This window comes from Pleurodeles waltl, chromosome 2_1 (assembly GCF_031143425.1).
Source record: "Pleurodeles waltl isolate 20211129_DDA chromosome 2_1, aPleWal1.hap1.20221129, whole genome shotgun sequence".
Lineage (NCBI taxonomy): Eukaryota > Metazoa > Chordata > Amphibia > Caudata > Salamandridae > Pleurodeles > Pleurodeles waltl.
The window spans coordinates 45208454-45227917 of record NC_090438.1 but is presented as its reverse complement, the minus strand read 5'-3'; the positions used below and the strand labels follow the sequence as shown (position 1 = coordinate 45227917).

Sequence of the window (19464 nt, the reverse complement as noted above, 5' to 3'; positions counted from 1 at the left end):
GCACAAGCTGCATGGAAAAGACCCGGAATTATAGTATTCACTCTGATTTAAGAATAGGGCCCCCGGTTTTATGGCAATTATGTTTTTTTTTATTTTACATTTCCATCTGTATTAATCCATATTTATTTTTTGGATATCTTATTGGTATTTATCCATATTTATATTGTGTTTTGAGAATACATTTCCACATTTATTTACCTGATACTTTGATGCCTGTCGCATTTTAGCAAATTAAGCAGCAAAATATAGCAAACCACTACACCCACAGGTAAATATCAGCATTAAACTACAAATATAGGTTAGAATATGCCTGTATTTAGGGAAATCTCAACCTTTTTTTTCTTCAACTCCCCATGCTATCTATCTGCTCAGCTGTTGTCCTTGAATTCATGAAAGACAGCATGAAGAGTCACTCACAGGAAAGCACACTTTTAAGTATTTTTCTGTGTTTAAAAATGAATACAGACAGGAAACATTTTGTTTACTGTCTATTTGTCTGTTAAAATCAGTATAAACGACAAACTGGGAGCCTTACTCAAGAATTATAAATAAACAACTTATTTATCCTTGTGTATAGCACCAGTCAACCAGCTTGCCATCCCTTAATCCCAGTGGCGGCTGGTCATTTTTGAGTAGTGGGGGTGGGCACAGCAAGCACACATGTACACGCTTACTTCCCCCATTCACAGGCGCACTCATTCACATTTATCGATTCAAAATCGTGCACATACACACACACACACACACTTTCACACATGCAAATACACAAACATTCATTCATACATGCATGCACCAAAACATTCAATAAGCACTTATGGGTTGGGGTAGGTGATTGCAAGACCAGCAGGAGGTGAGAAGAAGCACAAAGCCACTGGAAGGAGCTGCAGGCTTCGAGAAGTGAACAATGGAAGATCCCGCCTCCTCCTCTCATTGTCTAACCTAGTCATGGGTGATCCAGTGAGAGAAGGACCTTCCCTACCTCCTCCCAGAGTGAGATAGGGTCACTGAGACTTGCTGATCCCACCCCCACTCTGCCATGAGGCGTCACTGATAGACAGTCAGCCTTTAAACCTGAAGCACCCAGGCTGACTCTGTTGGTGACGCTTCCTCTCGTCATGAGGGGGAGGGGCTCACGGGGCTTTACTTGGCTGATGAGGTCACTCAGGGCTGTGAGATCGTCAGTACAGCAACCCATAGCTCAGGTTGTAAGGCGCCTGAACATTAGTGCATGTGAAGCACCTGTCTGCAGTACCGCCCCACGCAGTCATTACTGAAAGCTGGGGACCTAATCTGTTAATATTATCTAATTTTCTAAGCAGTCGTGGTCCAGGGACTTCAGGGCGTCCATAGGTTGGGAACCACTGGTGTAGACCATGTCCCGTGAAATCACTTAATCATAAGAACGGTTGACAAAACCTAACCTCAGCTATCTATCATACAAAGCATCCTTATTTTAAAATTCTCTCATTCATAATAAATATTAGTAACAACAAGATAATACTTAGCCGATTAATTTTCAGAGCTGCATGGATTAAAAGATAGAGTGCTAGCGTCCTGTCTTGGCATCAAATTCAGGGTCCGCCCAACCCTCACCCCCCTGACACAACCAAAAAAAAAAAAAGCATCTGGGAATTCAAGCTCCACCCAGCATCTCCCCCTCCATCTAACCCCTAAGCCCCCCACCCTCCCAAGGAACACCACACTACCATATAGATACAAGGAATCCATGGCCCAGGCATGCTGCCTTAGAGTAACATAGAATTTCGGGTTCTCCCAGACATGCACACACACATAGTACAGGGAATTAAGGGTCCGCCCAACCTGTCCATCCCATACATGCGACCATATGGAAATGGGGAATTCAGGGTCCTCTCAGCCTGTCCTTCCCAGATATACGACCATATGGAAACAGGGAATTCAGGGTCCACCTGATGTGTCCTTCCCAGTTATGTGACCGGTGGATTTGAATGTTTCGGCTTTATGAACTTCAGTGCCTGGAGCAGTTTTTCTCATGTTGAACATATGGTCCCTTATGAAAAGATGTTCTATTTGTACCTTTCCACCCTGTTTGTTCATCTCTACCTAGAATGTATACAAAGGCCAGCTTATATGAAAGTAGCGGTAAACCAGATGTCACACATTATGCTGTTGATATTGTAGCAATGCGAGAGACCGCTATCATCCTCACCTCGCGCAAGATTAGGGAGGACATCTCAAATATTTTGCCTAGGAGTGCACACTGTGCTTGCTGCTCTAGAAGAAAGGTTTTTTTTAAACCCGACTGTATATAAAATTGTGCTGTACTTAATGAGAGTGTATGTTATGTCTATTGCTTGTGAACTTCTTTGCTAAATTAAATAAAATGATTCATCTCATAGTGATTTCGGCCATCTGTATATGTAGTATCTATGCTCTCAAAATGTATTTGTTGCAAAACATGTTGTTGAATAGACACAGGAAGACCAGACTTTGGCTAATATGTCATAATCAGGCGTATCATAAAAAACTGAGAAAACAGATCTGTGAATATATGCCATTCTAAAGAGCAGTCAATGCAAAAACGAAAAGTTTTAAAAATGAGGGCGGTGGGGAGGGGTGGTTGACCACACCTCTATAGATGGAAAGAATTAATGATCTTCAGAGGTCTGCCCACCAAGATAATGGTGGTGTGAGGATGGGGCATATTGCTGCAGTGCCATCCCCTACACGGTGTACATATGGTGACTTAAGGATTCAGCTCACTCGGTTGCCGTCACTTTGAATGTTTCCGCTGTGTTTGTTTTTGCACCGTCTTTCGGTGACTATACCACAGTCGCCAATGTCTGCACAAAGTGATATTTCATATTTCTTTCCTTGTAACCCCACCTTCAGTGTATGGCCCCCCCTTTATCCTACCATACGTGTCCACAACAAGTAACTTCCGCTCTGTCACTCCCCTTCTGCTTTCATGTGACACCCCAGGACTGCAAGGTTCAGAATATATGGCAACAGTACTTATGAACGCGAGGACTCGGCATACCCCCCCAGACGACATGGAGTCAGGTTGGTACATAAACGCTGCTCGGGCAGTTTAATTTTTTTTCCTCATTCCCTCTTGGTATCCTTTAGGTCCCTTGTTCCCTTAAGGAATTTGTCTGACTGGTAGTGCTGTGCTAGAAGTGTTGTGTTTGTTCGGGTTGTCCTATGTTCTGTGTTGCTGTATGGTTCCATCATTGAAAGCTCATTTTTTCCTTACGCATGTACGTTGACCTTCAGAGACCACCATTGTTTGGTTCCAAGTCTTGTCTTCCATGAAGGTAAATAGTTCTAATAGAAAGCATCAGCCATTACTGATTGTAAGTCTCAGGTAGTCTCTCCTCTTCAAGCTACGGTGTACGATAAGCACCTGGGCCTGTTCTGTTAACATCACCCTGCGGAACCAGGGCATGGAAAGGTCTGGTCTCAAAGATCTAAGCAGTCCTTCCTGTAGAGGGCCCAGCCATACCTCACACCGCCATCTTCATACAGATCTGATGTTGTCCCAGCATGCTTCAGCACCGCTCGGGTTTGAGCGCCTGGTGTTAGATGTGTGTGTCCACTCTTGCCTGCCTCGCATGCTGTCACGCCACAGGGAAATGGTTGTCTATGTTCATAAACCAATTATCAACCTATAATGGTTTTTGCATGGCTTATAAATGGTCAACCATAGATGATCATGGTTTAACCATTGTTTTGACTGGGGGTTTCTAACAGACTAGAGGTGAGCTTCAACACCAATTGAACCAGGATGCGATTCTGCTTCAGTGAGCGTGGTTGGTTAAAACCCACCTTGGGATGCGTAGCGGTGTTTGTGAAACTTTGTACTACTTCTTAAGTAAGGATAGTTGCGCATTTGATTCCATAATCCAGACCTTATCTAACAATACTGATGGCACAAACACATGAATCATCTTTGAAAGGCTTCAATTTAGTTTCAGTGGTTTGATTGTTGTCTTCCAAAATTGATTAAACTGTTCTGATGGCCACTACATTACAGCGATTTATTGGAGTAATGGAGTACTGGTGTTTACAGTGCTGCGCAGCATGTCACATGCATCGGACACCCTAAAGGCCCGCGTGTAAAAACCTGCGGGCTCTATAGAGCACAAGCAAGGTTTAGCTTCTCAAAAGTTTTCAGTTTTAAGGGAAGCACAGCATTACATCCCTGGCACCATCTTTTCTGACCTTTACCTTGATAGAATTATCTTGTCTCCATCATTACCTTGTAAAAAGGATACATGGTAAAAGGTTTAATGTAATTAAACATTTAATTTTATAGGGGTGGGGGCTTAAATTAGGGAAAAGGTTTCTGACTTTTCTATAATCTTTATGTAATTTCATTGAAATAAATTTCACATAATCAAATCCATTGATTGGGTTAAAGTTGGGTTGGCAAGTAATATGCATTTTATTTTTTTCTTTCCAACTGTTTTATTGCTTTTCGTATAAAACAAGGAACATCCATACAGTGCAGGAGTCTCAGGTTCACATAAAATATGCCCACAGATAAAGAGATACAATATTTCGCAGGGGTGAGATGCATCATACTTGTCAGGTTAGGCAGCGAGACAACATACAATAATAAATATACAATATAGCATGAATCAAGCCAATTTCTTGATGATAAACACAGTATGTACACACTTGGTTGCCACATTACTCATAGGTAAATATTCAGATCAAGTTAGTCACCCTCCATTCTCCGAACTAGTATCAGATCTTGAATCCCCATCCTCATTAACCTTATCGAGCAGCTGCCCCTCATCGGTGCGGGTAAGGCGCATGTGGTATTTCTCCACTACTTCTCTCGGCCACTGATCTACCAGCAGCACCATAGTTCCCAACCACCTTATGGCCACACGAGGTTTAGCTGGAAGAAGAGCAAGCTCAGTAAGTTTGTAGGGTATGTTATACCCCCAGACATCGCCACCACACCCAACAGACGAGCCATCGGAGTAAGGGGGACTACCAACTCGGGGGATTCCTCAACCTTGGGTACCATCACCCTCCAAAAATTCTGGATCTTGTTGCAGCCCCAAGCCAGATGCAAAAAGGTAGCATTGTCTTCACCACAGCGCAGGAATTTAGCCACCCTGGAGGGATCCATTCTATTCAGCTTGCGAGGAGTCACATTGGTGCAGTGCAAGAAATCAAAATGCAACAGCTTGAATCTGTTTTTACAGGATACTGTTCACAATGATGCATATGCCCAGTCAGTGTATGAGATTGGCCCCTTCAGTTCTATCTCCTAAGCCTGTTGCACCACTTAGGGTTATTTCAGCATCTCCCCGAGTGCTCTATAGAACAGAGCAATCAGATGTTTCCCTTCTCCCCTTTGAACAAGGCGACCAAGCACTCCAGGGGATTTTGGCGCTGACGGAAAGACACACCACACCTCCCTGGTGATAATTTCCAGTTTGGCATAGTGCAAAAAATGACTGGGACCCACTCCAAACGTTCTTTGAGCTTCTTGAAGAGTGAGAAAAAGCTTGCCAGGGTAAATATTGCACACCACCTGACAGTCCCCCACTCTCCATTGTTCCATAGACATGTCGGCATTGATGGCCTGAAACAGTGCAAGATCCCATAGCCACAGGTTCCCCCCCATAACCATAGGTCCCTATCAATGGAAAGGGAGCTCTGCAAAACCACCTTTTCCCAAACCGCAGCTGTAGTCTTTACCAGATAGGGAACCAGGTGTTCTCCTCCGCATCAACAGTTAGTGTTCTCACCAAGCCTGTCCCTGAACAGCCCTTGCTCCCAATTATCAGGCTCCACTAGCCACCTTGCAGCATGTTGGAAATGCACTGCAAAATAGTAAAATTGTATCTCTGGTACAGCCAGCCCACCGTCTTCCATGTGCCTCTAAAGTGTTGACAACGCTACCCTGCTGCGTCGGCCAGACCAAATAAAGGAGACCAACAGGTTGTCCAATCTGCAACAGAGCCTAAGGTCAAACAGGAATATTGCATTATGGACGAGATAGAGGCAGCGTGAGAGAAAAAAAGTTTTTGTAATAGCCATCTTACCTATCACCGACAGTGGCAGTCTGTTCAGAACGCAATCAAGTTCTTGAGACTGCTCACCACTCTGTCCAAATTCAAGTGCCGAGGTGCTGCTTCAGTGTGTGTGACCCATATACCTAGATACCAGAATCCCTCCATTTCTCAGCAGAGCCCCGCATCAAAGTTAATATTCCAAAATTGCTTTTGTTCCCCTAGGGAGGGTTAACTTTGAGGCCAGAGACCTCACCAAAAGCCATCAGCAGTGGTACCGACCTGCCAGGAGATTGTACATAGTCTAATGCATCGTCTACGTATAGAGAAACAGCGTGGGTGGAACAGCCCACCGAATTCCCCATGGTTCCAGTTCCTCACATGGCAGAGCAAGGGGCTCGACTGCAAGTGCAAAGAGGAGCAGCGAGAGGGCACACACCTGTCTGGTCCCCCTACCGACCGCCTACGCCTCAGAGAGCTTGACACCCACACAGATTGAGGGTTCAGTGTACAAAAGGTACACCCAAGTACAAGATTTAGGTCTGAACCCCATACATCTTAACACTGCCATCATATAACTCCATTCGACAGTGTGAAAAGCTTTTTCTAGGTCCAGCAAAACTAGTGCCATCTCACACCTACCACCCAAGGTTTCATGAGGTACATGAGTAAGTCTATGCAGGTTGAAGTTCGTACTGTGTGTCGACATAAAGCTGCAGTGATCTTTGTGGACCAGCACTCGTATTGCACCCCTCAGTCTAGCCGCAAAAAATGTGCATAATATTTTTACATCTGAATTGAGTATTTTCAGTGGCCTATAGGAAGAAGGATCTGCCATGTCACCACCAGGCTTTAGCGTAAGGCACACAATCCCTTCTCTCATGCTTACAGGGAGGATACCCCTCACCTTCGACTCAAGGAGACCTTTCAGCAATTTCTCCCTAAGCACAGTATAATACGTTTGATTAAAAACTAAGGGAAATCCATCCCCACCTAGGGCTCCGAACCTATTTAGAGCCCTTATAGCATTACCCAGTTCCTCCAGAGAGATTTCCTCCTCCAAGTCCTGTATTTGGTCCGTTCCAACCGAGGCAACCGCACCCTCCCCACGAAATTGTCTATTGCCTCTCTGGGCCAGCCGAGCCAGCCCGATATTCAGCCTTAAAATGCTTCACAAAGGCAGACGAGATGTCCCACCGGCTGGTCACTAATACACCAGCAGCATTACAGCGGTGCATTATGGGAGGAACTTCCATTTCTTGCCAGAGGATCCAGGCCAGAAGCTGGCTGGATTTATCTCCTTCCATGTGTAACCGTTGGCGACATGTTGTAGGGTAGTCCTGTTTAGTGCATCCCAAAGCCTTCACATCTCTCTATCCACTCATCATTTCCACATGTGTATCTGCCGGACACACCTTGTTTTTTCAGGTCAGTCAAACATCTCTCCTGTACTTTGAGACCCGCTTCCATTTGCCTACACACTCCACAGGTGTCCCCTATACACACCTCTCACAACTACGTTTAGTGCCTCCCATTCAGTAGCCCTAGTGTCCATGGTCCCCCAATTCACCCCTAAATAGTCTGCCAGAGAGGTTGCTAATGTGTTCCTGCACACTATGTCTGTCAGGAAATCTGGAGGCGTTTGCCAACACCAAGAGGTGCATCAACCCAACGCAGAGCAAGCAACAAAGGTGCATGATCAGAAAGGAACCCCCCCCCCCCGATAGATCACCGCAACCAATCGTGAGTGGTCTACCTCCCCCCCACCAATAAATGATCAAGACAACTGTAGGTATGTGTTCGAGAGTGGCAAGTGTACTCACGACCCTCCGGGTGCAGTGCACACCAGCTGTCCAGGAGGCCCAGATTACGCATAACTGTGACAAAAGAACACACCATCGGGGGCTTAGTGCCCCATTTAGGTGAGTAGCAGTCCCTATTACCGCCCAGAATACAATTGAAATTGTCCCCCCAGATTTTAAGGGACCCCATACTACTACCCTTCAGTAGATCCTGAGTTCTGTCGTAGAAAAACTGTCATCCACGTTGTTTGCATATGTGCTTAGTATTGTGATATCTTTATGATCTACTGTGCCTTGAAGCCATATCCGGCTCACTATAGGTATTCCTAAACGGGACCCCTGGAGCAACCCAGATAGCTACCCCCTTGGAATAAGAGGAGTAAGATGCAGAGAACAGCTTCCCCCTCCATTTTGTCCTAATTTCTGAGGTTCACCACCCATTTGGTGCGTCACCTGTTGCCAGGCTATCTGCATTTTTTTGCCTGAGAAAGGAGTGGACTCTGTAGTTTGTAGAGTAACTTTTGAGCCCGCTGACATTCCACATAACAAACATTCATATGCTCAGCCTTAAATCATTATGTCCCCACCTGCAATGCTAACCGCCTGCTAGTGAGCTGACCATACAGCAGCACTGTAACAAAACCTCGGCACTCCCAAACACGAGGAGCATAGAACAATCGAACATCCCCAACTCCCCCTCACGATAGGCAGTGAAACAACAACACACCACGCTGTGGATCCAATATAGTTCCTGTTGCCAGGACCTACAGACTAAAATCTTGATCCCAACCATTGCCTACCACTGTGGAGAGGCACCTCCTAGACCCCCATACACAATTTAATGCCATATCTAGAAATAGATCACATAGAAAGTCCCAATGTACCATCAGTATGTCCTCAAAACAGTCCCAACTGTACCCTGTACAGAATGAACATCCACAGGGCTGCCCCAAAGGTGTGACCCCGCCAAGCATCCCCTCCAAAGGCTCTGCCCAGTCTGCCCAATATGTTGCAGGCCACCCACAGCACGACAGCCCTGCACCTGCCCTGATGCCATTTGGCCCAGTTGTCTCTGGCTGCCAAGAAGTTTGTGCAAGCCGCGTCGGTCCCCAACGGGCTGTGCCTCCAAGACACCGTACCCCAAAGCAGGAGCTCATCTACTCCTCCATCCAAAGTGACAGCCTTGCGGCCCAAAAGAAGGTCTTCTGGGGGCATGGTGACCCCAACAGCCTCACAGGCCATAACGTGCCCCGGGGTCCAGCCACACTGGCGGACAAAGTCTCCATGGCCTGCAACAATCTCCGGGCCAAGAAATGCCACCACGCCGCTATACTTTCAGTTTCGGGGCTCATCGAGGGGTCACGTGCGTGTCCTAGGGGCAGGATGTTGCTGGAGTCAACAGAGAGCCTTTGAGGCGCTTGCCCGGTCAGTCATCTTGCGTGGTCACTCCCCCCAGGAAACTGTATTTTTAAATCAATTTACATTAATTTACTCACATTTTAAATATTGGTTAGAATTGATGGTAACATTAGGGTAGCAAATGGACGCCTTGTTTTTAATTTAATTACAGTAATTACCTTTTTAGCATAAGGGATTGTTATTTAATTTAATTATTATAAAAATTATTAAGTATTAAATATTGTTAATGGTTTAGGGGCTAGAAAATTAATTAAACTGGATATAATTAAACAATTTAATATTAGTTAAAGTTAGGGATGGGAAAGGGTAAGAGTTTATTAAATTTAAGTTAATTTAAAATGAATAGATATTATTGATAAGGGAAAGGCATTGTGTTGAAATAAACGTTATAAAGAGGAGGTGGTTTTGAGGTAATAGTGTTTTAATGTTATGTACAGAAGACGGTAATTGAAGACAACGTAAAATTAGTGAGGTAGTATGTATTCATTTTAATGAACTCCCATCTTTGTATTTTTCTTGAGTAGTAAACTAAGTTTAACTTTGCAAAAACATTAGGTGTCAGTAAGGTCTACTGTGCAAAACTCCAAATACCTTCAAAAGAACTGCCTATGAAGTTTTTAATGAAGGTGTTTATTCTAAGCACACTTGCTATACACCGCAGGTAAATAAATTCGAAATTATACTTTTTTTTTTTTTTTAAGTAAGGTAAACAGACTGGACTGTCGTTGGAATATTGTCTTCCTTTCTGTAGTATGTAGTCACTAGATTAAAATAGATATTAATGAAGGAATTTGGAAATTAGTCAGAAAACATTCTTTGAATTGCTTGCATGTTAAAACATAACTGTTGTCATTATGACATCTCCTCAGACCTTCTAATTCTTAGGTCAGAGCCTCTTCGGCTGGTAAGTCTAGTCATTTGTGTCTTGGGATTTTAGTGTAAGTTGGACCATTCTTGAGCGAAAAGGTGGTGGTGACTTGTAGATGGTGGGTCTACTCTGTAGGAAATAGGGCCTACTGTCTAATTCCAGCTGGCATCCTCTCCAGCCTGGGACTGCTCGTGCACTCACCTCCTTCCAGCCACGCGGTTTAGCTTCTCCTCTTCAACAATACAGATGGTACATCAGTGTGCAAATCCAATCGGAATGTGTTTTCTCACAAAGAGAATGTTGTCGGTGTGTGTGCAATACCTTGTATCATGATGTTCTGGCCTTGTGCTGGATCCAGTGCCAGCTGGACCTTGTGGTGGGTGGGGTGGGACCAGTTCCTGGGTGGTACCTGTCCAATGTGGGAACAGTTGAACGTCATGTGTGAGGGCCAGAGATGCCCTCTGGTCGTGCTGTGCCCTTGTAGCTGTTGCAAGGTTTGCTTGTGTCATGCAGATAGGTAGTAGATTCCTACTACATGTTGCACGCTCTCCGTGAGGCCATGTTCGCCACTAGAGGAGTCAGCTGGGATCTGGATTTAATGTTAAGAGCTGGATGGTCTTCGCACAGTTAGAGAACGTAGGGCAGCAAGAGGAGGAATAGGTGGTCCACAACGGTGTATGCGATGGGAGGGTAACAGCATTGACTACTGTAAGTGGAGATGGAGTAGGTAGCGGAACAGGAGGAAAGTCCAGGACATAGGAGAAGGTACAATGATTTTAATCAGGTTTACAGTAATAACTTGAAGTAGTAGTGCTTTACTACATATTTTTGTGAATCAAGTTTTTTTAATGGATAATTACATTACTTAACTTTTTGATATTAGTATTTATTGTTTAGCAGGTAAACATTTTACATGTGTATTTTGCATTTTCTCCATGACTGTTGTTTGATGTAATCCATGCTCTACTCATAGATGCGCATTGAGTCAAATAGAAAGCTGTTTATTTTCACCACAAAGCTCCTCTTCTGTTCAGCTGAACAAACGAAAGAGCACTTTAGGATGTTTAGATGCTAATGTCACTGATCTGGACATCATTCTAGGGTGGTGCAGGTGGAAGCTGTACAGAGTACTGCATTGCAAATATTTAGCTGGTTAGAGGGAATACAACATCCCGTGCATTACATGCCTGGTGGACTTTGTGTGAGGTGCCGAGGCAGGAAATGAATGACCTGGGCCTCGAACACACCTGTCCTCTTTAAGTAGTGGTAAGTACCCTATGAGAGTCCTCTCGGTAGCGGTATCTAATAACCATCAGACCTCAAATCACTTTTCGGTGCAGGCAAATGGACAGCTAAGGCTTAGTTTGGCACACTGTTTCACAGGCAGCGAGCAACTCCTGGTGGGTCAAATTCCAAGTAGGACGCAAAGACAACTGTGAGCTACTTAGGCCCACCCTATGAAGCGCGCCCTGGTCCACCCAGATGTAGAATGCGGAGGTCGCAGAAAGTTACTGGGGCAGCAAACACTGCTGTCTGGTCCTCTCAGATGTAAGATGATATAGTATTACCGATGGCTCAGTTTACCAGAGGTTCAATAGATGACAGCCAGCCAGCCCTCTTAGGTCTAACGGGATCTAGAATACAGAAACAACTGAAATATACGACAGCCGCAGAGTCTCAGGACGCACAGACATCCAACAGTTACTCTGACCTCAATCCCCCGTCAGGCTTGCGGAGATTTACTCAGGCCTTAGGTACCACTGTTAGGTGTACCTGAATGTAACATACACAAGCTGCTGAGGGTTACTCAGGCCACAGACATATCCAGGTGCACTCAACAAGGGTAACGACAAGTGACTGAGGGTTATTCGGACCTCAGATACGCTTGATAGGTGCACCTGCATGTAACACAAGTGGCAGAGGGTTGCGGGGCCTCGGATACCCCTACTCACCTGGATATAAGATGCACAAGTGGTTCAGTGTTAATCAGGCCTTGGATACCCCGTTTAGGTGCACCTGAATGTAAGATGTACACATGGCTGAGGATTACTTAGGCCCCAGGCACATTATTATGATGGTATATTTGAAAGTGCCACAGAGCTTGCTGACAAAACTGGCAAGCTTTCTCGCCAGCCCAGTTGGTCTAATCACAGAACATGTGTATGTACATAAATAGTAGGTGGTAGATAAGGTGGCGAAAGCTGTTGGTCACTTTGTAGAAGGAAAAATAGCAGTTACTATAATTGTGGACATTGGGGGGTGATGCAGGACATCTTTCTAAATTATCTCCTCTTTAATATTTTATAAAGAAATTGTAATCCAATGTGATTGGTTACACAACCCTTAGTAATAGTGTAGAAGGTTCTAGATAACCCGAGCTCTCAAAAGGGTAGCTGTGGAGAGCAGCTAAGTCTTATCCATGAGGGTGTAAAGTGGTTGCAAATACCTCAAAGGCCAATCAGTGATGTACACAAATGAAAGAACCACACCAGTGTTAGAAAAATATGTTCTATTTATTGTAACACACACTCTAGAAGTAAGTTTGGTGTATCTCCTAATCGGAGATATGAGCATACAAAAATATAGGTAAGTAAAGACATAAAATAACATGGGCTCCTATGGGAGTGGGTCAAACCATATACTAAAAAAAAAAAAAAAAAAAAAAAAAAAAAAAAAGGAACGTGAAAATCACTCCCAATCCACAACGCCACCCAAGGACCCTAAGAACTGGGGAAGTACTAAAACTCCAAAAAGTAAGTGGGTAAGATTCCCCAGTCGCCTGTGTGCAGAGTTGTAATCTCAGGTCAATTTCCATAGGATAACATGGGGAAGTTGTGGTTGGATTTATTGAGGTTTAGGACCCTTTCCAGAGGACCCCAAGGAAACCCATTAAGACATGGGAGGTTAGACAGTGCCCCCACCGGTAGATACCCAGAACAGTGGAGTACCTACACCAGGGATCCCAGGTGCATAGGGGTGAATTTGCATCATAACCTCTTGTTAAACTCAATGGGGACCTCAGTTGTCCAGCTGCTGTTGTGACCCATGGACTAAGTCGGTAGAATCAAGACATGGATTCCTGAAGAAGAGGACCTAAGGAGAGCAGGAACAGAGTCCAGACCACCCAGAGGTGCCCCAGGCGGTGCAGAAGGGCAATGCCCACCCTTCTCGGAGATGATTTCCTGTTGGACTATGGACTTAGAAGTGCAGCTGTGGAGTCCAGGTGATGCAGGATGATTCCAGGGGTCATCCACGAGCTGTCCCACACGGGTTGTCGAATTGCAGAGGGGTCAGTGAGACCACCAACAAGCCTTGGCAAATGCAGGGAACCGTTGTATGGCATTTGCAGGATTTGTGGGGACCAGCAAGGTCCAGGGACCCAACCTTGGCAGATAGGTCAGGGCCAGCACTCAGGAGTCCCAGCAGGAATCGATGGAGCTCAAGCAGGACCTTCTGGCAGCAGTCACAGGGAAACCTCAACAGCAAAGAGGGTTACCCACGTCGCAGAGAGGATGTTGTTCTTGGAGCTGGGGAGTGCTGCAGGCCAGGGCTTGTTGGAGCTAGAAGGTCTTCAGAGTGAAGAGCCAACAAGCTTTGGCAACGACAGACAGATGCGGTGCACAGGGGCTCCACTCAAGCAGCTCCAGTGAGGGAAAACAGACTTCCGAGTTGCAAGGAAGCTAGGTCCGGACCTCTGGAGAGCTGTAGAACCACCACCTGTGTTGTAGAGTCTCAGAGTCTGGGACAGCAGGAGAGACTCCTTCACCACAAGGGAGATTCCTTCTTGCTTTCCTAAGTGGAGGCAGAGTCCCTGTGACTCTGGAGGATGCACAGCCAAGGGTTACAGAATGTAGAACTTGGTGACCCACCTATCGGAGGGGGTCAGGGACGTCACCCAGCTGGACTAACCAATCATACTCCGAGGGGCTTCTGCTCATCTTATTTCCAAGATGGCAAAATCAAGTGGCCTACGGGAGGAGCTGGACAGAGAGGTGGTCACTCCCCTGTCCTTTGTGCGGGTTCTCACCAGAGTAGGAACCAGGGGTTCCTGCACTGGTGCAAACCAGTTTATGCAAGGAGGGCAGCAAATGTGCCCTTCAAACCAGTCTGGTGGCGCTCAGAGGCACCTATTTTTAAAGAGGTGGTTGCACCTCTATCTTACACGAAATCCTGTTCTGCCTTCTCCTGTCTAAGTAAGGCTCAGCAGCAGGAGGGCAGAATAGTGTCTGGGGTTGTCGGCAGCAACAGGGGCTGGCATGCAGACCCTGCAAGGCTGTACAGACAGACTTTGGGGGATCACCTAGGTAACCCCAAGAATACATGGCATCATGCAACTAGCACTGGAAACAGTGTAGTTTCATGATTTCAACATGTTTGATACCAAACATGCCTATGCTCGGTGAAGCCATTATGCAGTTGGACAACTTGTGTTGATCAGTGTCCATTACATAAATTAACAGGGTTGGTTTGCAAACCAATATAGGCCCAGGCACCCAAACCCAAAAAGTGGGCCACATTTATGAACTGCAACCTTTTGTGATCATTTTAGAAGAACTTTATGGTAAAGAAAGGCTAGGATTGCTTGTATGGCAAGTAACATTGGTCAGGACTGAAACTTCTCCAGATGCTCACCTTGAGGTCCATGAATCTTCATTATCCCATGTGCCCCTTAATACCTCATACCCTCCTGTTTATTATGCCATAATCCATATATGGCCTGACGAAGGCAACAAATGAGGAGCCAAAACGTGTACAAAGTTGATAATTGTTGAAAGTGCTTGGGAAGGAACGTGGACTACTGGATAAAATTAATATTGCTTGCTGCTTTTGTCTCCCCTTACCAAGTCTTATTCAGTAGAAGTGTGTAAATTAGAAGGGGTGCCTGAAATAGTATTTTACTTTTTCATACATATGCTGCATAATAAATGGTATTTGGTAGAAAAAGACTCAAATTTGTATGGATTGTATTTATATATACAGAGCAATGAAGATAAGATGATACCAGTGAATCTCTTCCTTTTAATAATGATGGGGATGATAGACATTTAATTAGCTGAAATTGGGGAGTGGTATCAATATTGAAATTAGATTTGAAGAGTGACTAGATACTCTCTGGATGCAAAGACTTACCCAATTTTAATTTAAAAAATGCAGACGCTCTTACCTTGGACAAAAAGATGGAAACAAAACTGTGCTCATGGCCTCTGGAATGCAAGAGGGTGATGCTCATTGTGAGTGCTTTGTGGAAGAGGCAGCATGGACAAAAGGCTGGAAGTTATGGGCCCTCGCCATTGGCTCTGTAGTGGAAGAGGCAAACCACAAATACAAACAAAATGTGTTGATTTAATATATATACACACACGCGTATGTGTGAAGGGGTTCAGATTTTCGATACGAATCTCTTGGTCGAAGTTGCTGAATGCAGGGCTGTTCACTACGAATGCAACCAAGACTTAGTTTCACCATATCTCACTTTTCCCCTCCCCCACACCCCACTCTTTCTGCCTATTTCATTCTTGCAGCTTCATTTTCCTCTTCTTTCTCCTTTGTCAGTGCTTCCCTATGACTGTACCACCAACTCCCTCCCCTATCTGCTTTTCTCTCTTGCTCTGGTCAAACCCTCATGATAAAAAAAAATAAGCATTGGTGTCCAAAAATGAGCGATTGTGCCAACCACTATCACCAATCTGCACAAATTAATCTCTGTGTCGATGTTGTGATTAAAAGGACAGGTCTATGTTTGAGGACAAATGAAGTGAGCTACAGGCATTGGTGCAAGAGTGGCAAAAGGTAGAGAGTTACTGAAAAAGGCAGAAAAAGAAAGGGAACGTGCATACAATTTGACTTGTTACGTACTGCATTCCAGTGAATTTTCTGCCATTTTGTAGCACTGTACCTAACAGATGGTTTTTAATACCATAATACATTGTTCTCACAAAGAAGAATAGTTGGGTGGTACTGTCCAGGATGTAGCCTGTAGGTTATCCCCATGGCCACTGGAATTATGCGATTGTGTAGATGCTGCGTTTTTCGCATATAAATTTGCCACATAAAAAAAAAAAATCTTGTTTCTAGCGCAAACCAAACCTCACCTAAAATGCAGAAACACATATGGCACGCAGTAAACCTGTTCCTTGTTTCTATATTTGAGTGTCAAACTTGTACTAATGAGGTCAAACCAATGCCCAAACACTTAACAAATGTGGTAAAAAAAAAGACAAATTAATGAACTAACACTATCATAAAATGTGCTGTCCTATGCCAAAGAATTTGCCTTTTCTTGATGCATAATTTACTCAAACCTACTATATAATTTGGCCCTCTCCTACCTCCAGTGGTCCTCGTTATATCAATACACCCCAGCAGGCAGCAATCACTGTGCCAGTAAACTGCAGGTGTGAACACTGTTTACAAGGGCTTTGACTTTTTTATCCAAGGAAGGAGTACATGATCAAACATTTGATCTCTCTGAAAAAGTAACTTTCTGTGGGGGCCTTCCTTTGACTAAGTTTATTTAAAAGCTACACTGATGTGACACTAAGCCATAAAACTCACTGCCAAGGGCATCTGCTAACAAAGCCTCTCAATTAAGTGCCAAATCTGCAAAAAAAACCTGATAAAGCAAGGGTTGCTTTCTGGTTAAATTCTGGGTTTGAGATGGGAGGTTGGTAGAGCAGCAAGGATGCCTTGCTACCATGAATGGGAGTGTGGGCAACCACTACAGGGGACAAAAGCAGAATACAGTTTTTTGCCCCACCTCTTTCCCTTCCAAGGGGAGTGAAGCCACTGCTAAGAAGCAGCATCTCCCGAGGCGAGGCCTCGCTGTCATCCCCTAAGGCCTGGGCGGGAACACACACCACATGCTGTGCCTATTGTGGCCTGTCCAATGTCATTCTATATAGGACAGTGGGCCGCGATAATCTGTGCTGGGCAGGGGCTGGTCAGCTTCTCAAGAGCAGGCCTGGACATTGATGGGGAGGGGGGAAAAAAAAAAAATCAAGCCCTAAGGCACCTTCTGTATGCCCGCCTTTCCAATCGAACCCTGTACCTTTAGGTGGGTTCCCTGCACTTAGAGCCCAGGAAATTGAGTCTGGGGTGTGTAGGGGCACATCTGCTCATACAGGGATGCCCTCGCACTTACAACTATGCACCCTGCCCTTGGGCTGAACGGCCTACCCTAGGGGAGACATATGGTCAGAGTGCAGTGATCATCATATAAGGCAAACCTTACATCTGGAGTGAAATGTGCAGGCACCATTTCACACAGGCTGTAATCAGTTTTCACGGGTCCCCATGGGTGGCACAATACATACTGCAGCCCATTGAGGAGCCCTGGTGTACCAGTGTCCTGGGTATCCGAATACCATATAGCAGGGACTTACTTGGGTGCACCAGTGTGCGAATTGTGAGATGTAAAAGTTACCATACAACTACATTTAGGGGAGATAACACTGAAACTGGGGTCCTGGTTAGCAGGATCCCAGTGTACTACAGTCTAAACATACTGACACCAGGCAAAACGCTGGGGCAACTATGGCAGTAAGATGCTACTTTCCTTCATCTGTCATACAAAGCAGCACTTTTCTCCAATGGTGTCCCTACTGCTGATAGACTGTCAGCCCAGGGCAAAGGTGCTGCATGTCCAGCCAGGTTTTGAGCAGAGGCACACTGGTGCACTGGGAAATCTGTGGATCCCCAAGGATGGTGGGCCTGGCACGGGGTCAGTAAGTCAGATGCCCGGTGCTCCTGAGCGGGAGGGGTTTGAGCAGCACAAACAGACCTGCAGGTAGGCCCTACCTGGGAAAGTGGGTAGGCAGAGACTGTTATAAACTGCCTACGTGTCTTCCGTGCGCTAACAGTAAAGTCTTATCTCAGTAAACGCTATATAATTACACGGATGTAACCCTTTCTGCTTGGGAAGACACAGAAGACAGAACTTAAGTTGCAGCAGGGGTGTGTTTTTGTTAAGTTATCCACCGCTTATTGGGCTGGGCCAGTCAGTCATAGAAGCTAGCTATTAGAAAACTAGCAAGAACCAGTTTCCAAGTGAAGTGACTTCGTTCCAGCTCTACTAGCCTTTGATCTTGTATGCTTCAGAAAGAGGAACTGGCGCTGGACCTCTACAACAGTCTTCCTCCTCGGTGTAATATAACACAGAGCATTTGTGTGCACTGGAAAACTGACGGCGCGTTTTTTTTCTCTCCTCCAAATCCGTTTTTTGTTAGGGAACTCGTGTCTCGCTCTTCTATTGGCAGATGAGATTCAATGCCATAATTGTGCACAGAAAACGTATAGACAGTTCAGCTTGAATGGCTTCTTTCACCAAACTCTAGCTTTCATAAGTAAAAGAGGCCGTTGAAAAATATAAGGAGGATATATTGCTCTATATTTAAAAAAAACTTGCAATTAGTCCGGTTTCGGCATTTCCTTATGCGAATTGGTGCGTTCTGGGACTTGTAGTCTGGTTTGCTTCAATCGCGCAGTGATAGTAGTACGTGATGTCAGTCAACTGTAAGCACAGCCGAGGCTAGAAAAGGCGGTGCTAGATCAACGAATTAAGTGGCAACTCAAAAATAAGCAGAACATTCATTAAATAAACCATTTCTATAGCTCTATTGTACCTTACTGGCACGAATACCGATAACATTCACAGATCCAATGTTTTGTATTTAGATGAGCTGTGGATATTAGGGCGGGGGTAGTGAAATACTAATTTTGGCAAATATACAGGTAGCGGCCCAGCAAAATTGACAGTTTTGGAACAGTTCACGTACAGATAGGAGAAACGTTTTCAGCAGTTTCCTGAGCAGCATTAAATAAAACAAAGTCGTATGCAACTCCTTGGGACAGCTCCTTTCAGATGCACTTGCTAGGGGGCACATGCGGAGTTTGGGGGGGGCCTTATGCATCTATGACAGCCCCCCCCCCCCACCACCTGCAGTCATTTGTTTTCCACTGGACATCATCTGTGGTTTTATGAAGAAAAAAAGGCCAGGGTTGGGAAACAGAGGCTGACCATGCACTGGTGCACGCTGGCAGGCAGGCCTGGGCCCAGAAACAAAGCCAGGGGTTCGCCCCAGGGCACGGGGACCCAGTTGTTCCCCTGGGTTGGTCGTTTGCCCCCTCCCCGCCAGGGGTGTGAGGCAGTGACCGGACAGGGTCCAGCCGGAAGGTCACCACGGTGCATTCTGGGAGATGTAGTTCTGATCTGCTTTAAGAAAACGAGATGGTACTAACACAACTGATAGCAATGAGCTGTGAAAGGAAAACCCTAGAGTAGGTAAACCGGGGCTTTAGGCGTCTCTCGGGGGCGAGTCCTGTATAATTGGGGCGCGCCTTAAACACCGAAGCCAAAACCTGC

General features: G+C 45.3%; 1 protein-coding gene across 10 annotated transcripts in view; it reads left to right on the top strand.

Moving 5' to 3' along the window:
- Positions 1–19464, top strand: part of DLG3 (discs large MAGUK scaffold protein 3) — a 1213683-nt gene that overhangs the window by 940889 nt on the left and 253330 nt on the right. For 5 of the 10 annotated variants that reach the window (XM_069209533.1, XM_069209524.1, XM_069209567.1 and 2 more), the window contains one exon: positions 2962–3042. The exons of the other annotated variants lie outside the window; for them this stretch is intronic. In XM_069209533.1, coding sequence (XP_069065634.1) covers positions 2962–3042 — 81 coding nt within the window. The remainder of the gene's footprint in view (positions 1–2961; positions 3043–19464) is intronic. 10 annotated transcript variants of the gene reach the window in all.